The sequence below is a fragment of the Phaseolus vulgaris genome, chromosome 8, assembly GCF_051622355.1.
Source record: "Phaseolus vulgaris cultivar YP4 chromosome 8, ASM5162235v1, whole genome shotgun sequence".
In the NCBI taxonomy this organism is placed as follows: Eukaryota; Viridiplantae; Streptophyta; class Magnoliopsida; order Fabales; family Fabaceae; genus Phaseolus; species Phaseolus vulgaris.
In genome coordinates, this window is record NC_143505.1 from 61,094,860 (window position 1) to 61,101,348 (window position 6,489).

Genomic DNA, 6,489 nt, shown 5'->3' on the forward strand with positions numbered 1-6,489 from the left:
GTGAGCATGATATGTAATGTGGAAAATAAGAATAAGTGTAGAAATAAATCTTCTTCATTATTTGGAGATGGAATTAATTATGCTGAAACTAAGGTGGAGTGAAGCTTCTCACAAACCTATAGGTCAAAACATGGAATTAAATTTTTGGATTTGACTAAAAGAGAAATAGTTAGCATTTTTCACAGTTTTGATGCATGAAATGAGAAAGAAAACACAGGTCTAGCCACCACACATTGACACACAAGTCCACCTATGACAATTCCCAACATTTTCCATTATTACAAGTTTTCTTTTTCACATTCATATTTCTTTCTTTTTTTCATTACATCTCGATACAGTTAAAATAGTCTCACATTGCTTAGAAATTAAGGTTAATAATAGTTTATATATTTTCTGCTCCTTCAATCTACTGAAGTGACTTTTAAAAATAAAATCTTGATACCCTAAACCCACGTACTTTTAAAATAGACAATATTTCAAATGGTGATTTATTCTAACAATACTATCTCTCGAACTTAAAGTCGAAACATTACAAATAGAATCAAAATAAAATACTAAAATGTCCTATATATTAAGATAGGGTTTGAGAGAGAGAAAAAAAATAAACATGTTTACATTGAGTTGTTGAGTAATTTAGGACACCAAAAAAATATAAAAAATAGGCTAAAATTCGTATAAGTCATTCCACTTACTCCAACACTATATTGGTTAAATGTGGAAATTTTTGCAAGTTGATGAGTTATTATCATTTAGACTTTTTAACCTAAACTCGTACTAAATCATCTAAAATAGTTGTTGATTATAATTTTTCTTCTTTATTTTGAAATAGGACATGACTAGTCAAATAGTTGATGCTGGTAGAGCAGATTTAGTGGAAGAGAAGAGAAGCTTGAGTAAATATTTCTCCTCTCTAATTTCACATTTACCATAGCTTGTTTCAGAGTCTCATAACATTTAGATATATGCATGATTATGTATGTTAAATATTTCAGGATAGTTGTGAACAGAGATAGGTATTTGAAAGAAAACCTGAATTTTCAGCAGTCGTAGTTTGGCTACCTAATCAGTGCTAGAGATTATAATTTTGACATAATTAGAAAAAATGGTCATCGAACTTCAGATTTTTTGGTGGGGGAAACTAGCGACCATAATTAAAAATAAATTAAACAAAAAGCATGCATGGTTCCAGATAACCATGGCATTGAAATTTCTAATGCACGATCTCAGCTCAGCATTTAACATTCCTTGTTAAAGAGTTAAAAAAAATCAAAAAATTTACAATTTATAAGTTTACGGGTCGGAGCCGGATGACGGATAGAGATTCTAAAACACGATCAAAGTGATTAAGTCTTATAGAAGATTAACAAGACTAAACTACGATTGAGCATGAGGTCAACATTCTCAATTATGATAAAAAACCATAATCTAACCAAATAATAAAACTTTATGATAATCATATAAATATTTACATATTTTGAAAAAAAATATGTTATTGTCACGTATTAATTACACTCAACATCAAATACCGATATCTTACTTAAACATCGTTGGAATATCTTTTCCAGATATCATCCAAGTTTAAAGTTTACAAATACAAGAAGAAAGATAGTCAAGGGAGAGTTATGAAAGTATTATGAAAAACGTAAATAAAAAAATAGATTGAACGACTAAAAAGAAGACAATTGTTCTCTTGATCCCACTTCGTTTCAGAACCATATCTATTTCGGAAGAGATCTAACGGGAAACTCGACCCTGAAAACGTATAGATTGAATTGTTTTGAAGAAGCAGCAAAGTGAAGTAAAATGGCATTAGAGAAACACAGAAAATGGAAAACTACAGTGGTGATGCTTACTATTCATGTGCAAGAATTGATTAATAAGTCACTATACAGTAGTGTACAGTGCAACGAATTAATTGATTCCAACTCCTATTTTTGCAGTTTACCCAGTAAGAAACAAACCAAGCATCGCTGGATGGCAGATTCCAACGTTCAAATTTCAGCAAAATGATTGAAACTAGGCCCTGCTTTCCCCAAATTCATTATTGTCTCAAAATGAACCCAAACACCATTTCTCGGGTACACAACAAACAAACATTTACCTCCACTCTCACCTCACCCCGTTTCATTCGTGACGTGTCCCTGTCGACAACGTTGTCCCAGACACGTGTACGGCGGGCAAGACAGCCCTCCACAACATCCAACGGACACCAGAGCCAACATTTTCTAACCCTTTTTAGTCTTATGCAGGTAACATTTTCTAACCTAACATTGGCGGTTGCGAGAGAGAGTGCATTGGTGAGTGGGTCTCCAACAAGGGTCCCACACTTCCTAAAGTGAAAGCTCTTTTCCCTCAACCATGCTTCACCCATCACCACTATAAAATCCACACCCTCCCTTCTCAACCAAACTAACTACTACTTTTTCTTCCTCTCATTGTATCCTCTGATTCTGCTCAGAATCAGATCATGGCTCCTCTCGCATTCTCCTTCTTCTTCCTTCTTATCTCCTTCTTTTCTTCATCATCAGGTAACAACATCTCTCACTACTTTTCAACATACAATAAATTTACACGTACTTTTACTTCTACTATTTTGCGTAGTTTAGAGACGTGAACTTCAGCAGTGTGTGTTAACGCGATTCTGTGAATGGTTTTTGCAGAAGCGGGGTCTGTAGGAATAAACTATGGAAGGATTGCGAACGACCTACCTACACCGGCCAAGGTGGTGGAGCTTCTGAAGAGTCAGGGGCTGAGCCGTGTGAAGCTGTACGACACCGACGCCACGGTTTTAAGCGCGTTTGCGAACTCAGGAATCAAGGTGGTGGTTGCCATGCCGAACGAGCTTCTCTCGAACGCCGCCGCGGACCAGTCCTTCACCGACGCATGGGTGAAAGATAACATCGCCAGCCACTACCCCGCCACGCAAATCGAAGCCATCGCCGTGGGCAACGAAGTGTTCGTGGACCCCAACAACACCACGAAGTTCCTCGTGGCGGCGATGAAGAACGTGCACGCTTCGTTAACCAAGTCCAGCCTCGACACCAACATCAAAATCTCTTCTCCCATCGCTCTCTCCGCGCTTCAATCCTCCTTCCCCGCCTCATCCGGTTCATTCAAAACCGAACTGGTCGAACCGGTTATTAAACCCATGCTCGACCTCCTCCGCCAAACCGGCTCCTACCTCATGGTTAACGCGTACCCGTTTTTCGCTTACTCTGCCAACGCCGACAAAATCTCCCTGGAGTACGCGCTCTTCAAGGAGAACGCCGGCGTGGTTGATTCCGGTAACGGTTTGAAATACACCAACCTCTTCGACGCCCAAATCGACGCCGTTTTCGCTGCCATGTCAGCGCTTCAATACACCGACGTTAAGATTACGGTTTCCGAAACGGGCTGGCCTTCCGCCGGAGACTCGAATGAAATCGGAGCGGGCCCAGAGAATGCCGCGGAGTATAACGGGAACTTGGTGCGGCGCGTGTTGGGCCAGAGTGGGACCCCGTTGAGGCCCAATGACTCACTCGACGTTTTTCTCTTCGCTCTTTTCAACGAGAATCAGAAAACAGGGCCCACTTCGGAGAGGAACTACGGGCTGTTTTACCCCAGCGAGAAGAAGGTTTACGATATTCCGCTGAAGGCGGAGGGGGTTACGGAGGCGCCGTCGTCGGGGGTGGAGAAGAGCCAGGTTCCGGCGAGCGGGGAGGTGTCGACGACGTCGCGTGACGGTCAGACATGGTGCGTGGCGAATGGCGGCGCTTCCGAGGAGAAGCTTCAGAACGGTCTTAACTACGCCTGCGGAGAGGGTGGCGCTGATTGCAGCGCCATTCAACCAGACGCCACGTGTTACAATCCCAACACTTTGGAGGCGCATGCTTCTTACGCTTTCAACAGTTACTATCAGAAGAAGGCACGTGCCGCTGGCACCTGCGATTTTGGTGGAACCGCTTATGTTGTCACCCACCCTCCTAGTAAGTTTGTCTCATTTTTCACTATGAATGATTTTTTTAAGGAACAAATTTTTGTTATGATTGAAATGAAGTTGTGTTGAAAGTGTGTTTGGTGAATTTGTGTTGCAGAGTATGGTAGCTGCGAATTTCCCAGTGGATACTGAATGAAGAAGAGAGATGGAGTGGGTGGGTGTTTTAATTTGGATTTAATTGGGGGATTCCCCATACTTTTTTTTACCAGTTTTCTCTTGTATTCTTCCATTCATTACATGTGTTTAGGTTTGATTGCGTTACTGTCAAATAAAATTTTATATTTATCATTGATTTCGTAACTCATTTCTTTTACTCCTTTGTTTGTAATTATATCTCTTTAATTTTAATCAAGAAAAATATATTCTATTTCTTCTTTAGTTTCTTTGAAGACCCCATTTAGTGAATGATCATTTTAATTAAACTTTTTAGTTCAAACTAAGCCAATTTTATCCTTAACAGTTATTTATTGTTACTATTTTTAATAAAAAATAAATTGTAGACATTAAAGTGTCGTGAATTTCGTAAAAGAAATATATATTTTAAGTGAATCGATAATGTTTGTAGAAAATATACCATGGGGGATTTTTTTCCTGCATCCCCTACTTTCTAAGATATCAAAATTATTTATTTTGGATAGTATAATCTGAAATAGAAAATGAAGTTTTTGAATTTTATATTATGAAATTAAAAGAAAATATTCAATAAAAAACGTCAATGAATGATTTGGATATTTTTCAAAGTATAGAGGTGCAGAAAAGAAACACATGAAGGTGCATGAAGAAATCCGCAATACAATTTCTCAAAACTCAAGATATATATGGTCTTTCAACATCCTACACCTTAGGAAAAATGTATGTGGGCTATTAGCCCAATATTCTTTTCCTTTTTTCTGCCCATTAAATATAAATGAATAAGCCTTTGCTATTCACACCTCTTAATTTAGTAACCATTTCCCCTTCTTGCCTTTTTCTTTTACATATATATCTAGTTACTTCATTATCGTTGTATTATATATCTTTGTTTCCAACAATCCTTTGTCACCCAATTTGTTGTATTCATTCGTCAACTTCTTTTTCTTCAAAAAATAGTAAGAAGCAAGTTTATTTTTTTGAATTTCATGCATTTAAAAGAACTTAAATATGTGTTTATGGCTACGCAAAATAATCATATTTTGGTTTTTCTTAAAAAAATGTTCTCTCTCATTGTTATTAAATTTTAAGTAATTACTTTTATTCATTATAAAAATGAAAAAAAATATGATTTTAGTAGCTGTAAAATATTTTCCTTTCCAAAATTTGAAATAATAGTTTTTAGTCCTTACTATTCATTTAAGATAACAAATGTTTTTTTCATAAATTTCAATTTTAAAATAACAACAAATCATACCAGAATAAAAAAATATATATATTGCAAGGAAAACATATTTAATTGAGACATTTTGTGAAATAAAGAATAATTTTTTATTGTATATTCTAAAATTAATATTTTGTATGAGAAAATATTATGATTTAAAAATCTATATAGAAAAATTTAGAAAGTACTAGTACCAACTATATATTAAGGATCTCTTCAGACAATGATTTATGTTCCTTTTTATTTTCTTTAAATGTACAGACATTTGGTCAATATCTTAATTTGATTGGTCAGAGTCACATGTTATCTTTGCGAAGCTTATTTGGGCTTAGGCCCTTCCAAAATCGTACAACCTTTGATTCAGTCAATATTGCTTCTTTCTTTGATTTAATTTTCTTAATCCACCTATCCTCCTAATTTATACACCAACCCAATACTTACGCTTAAATTATTACACTTTAAAATATAATTTTCTCTATTTAAAAATATAATAGAAATTGCAAAAGCATATCCACTGCAATCTATATTATTATATAAAAAATTATCATTTTATAAGTTTTTTTTCTCATCTTTTAATTGGATAGTTTTATCCTTTAATAAAAAATAATAATTTATTTATTCACAAAAATAACTTATTTTTCCTTAAAAATAATGAAACAATTTCGGTTATAGTTAAGAAAGATGTCCTCTTACCAAAATATATAGTTAAGTCAGTGATTTCTAATTCAAATAATATATATTTTCTAATTAGTTTTCATTTTCTTTTTTTCCCTGTATCTATTCTTTTTTCCAACTCTTATTCCATCATTATTCTCTATCCGGTATATTCATTCAATTATCTTCATTAACGTTTTTCCCTCTTTAAGAGGAGTATATGAGATCATTTTTATTAACTCCATAGAGCAGTATCCAAGTCATTTTGTCCTATTAACGGATAGACCCATGACCTTACATCCCCTCAATCTCAAACATAAGTCAATAAGACTAAAAGACACTTTAAACTAGTCTTCTTTCCAGCTTTTATTCTATCATTATTATCTATGTCGCATATTCAGCCAATTATTATCATTCACGTCGTCGCCTCTTTAAGAGAAGTATATGACATCATTTTCATTAACTCCATAGATTAGCATCAAAGCCGTTTCGCCCTATTAGCAAG

The 6,489-nt window shown here is 35.3% G+C and overlaps 1 protein-coding gene across 1 annotated transcript; it reads left to right on the forward strand.

Moving 5' to 3' along the window:
* Positions 1 to 2,251: 2,251 nt before the first annotated feature.
* On the forward strand, positions 2,252 to 4,276 carry LOC137823980 (O-Glycosyl hydrolases family 17 protein). Its single transcript, XM_068629384.1, has 3 exons — positions 2,252 to 2,528; positions 2,661 to 3,965; positions 4,074 to 4,276. Exons 1-3 carry the CDS (start codon positions 2,468 to 2,470, stop codon positions 4,106 to 4,108), a joined length of 1,401 nt encoding a protein of 466 aa, XP_068485485.1. The 5' UTR covers positions 2,252 to 2,467; the 3' UTR covers positions 4,109 to 4,276.
* The last annotated feature ends 2,213 nt before the right edge of the window (positions 4,277 to 6,489 follow it).

Coding starts and splice junctions, on each gene's coding strand:
- LOC137823980 (XM_068629384.1), top strand. CDS start 2,468: ATGGCTCCTCTCGCATTCTCCTTCTTCTTCCTTCTTATCTCCTTCTTT. Junction 2,529..2,660: donor CTTCTTTTCTTCATCATCAG/GTAACAACATCT, acceptor TGGTTTTTGCAG/AAGCGGGGTCTGTAGGAATA. Junction 3,966..4,073: donor TGTTGTCACCCACCCTCCTA/GTAAGTTTGTCT, acceptor TTTGTGTTGCAG/AGTATGGTAGCTGCGAATTT.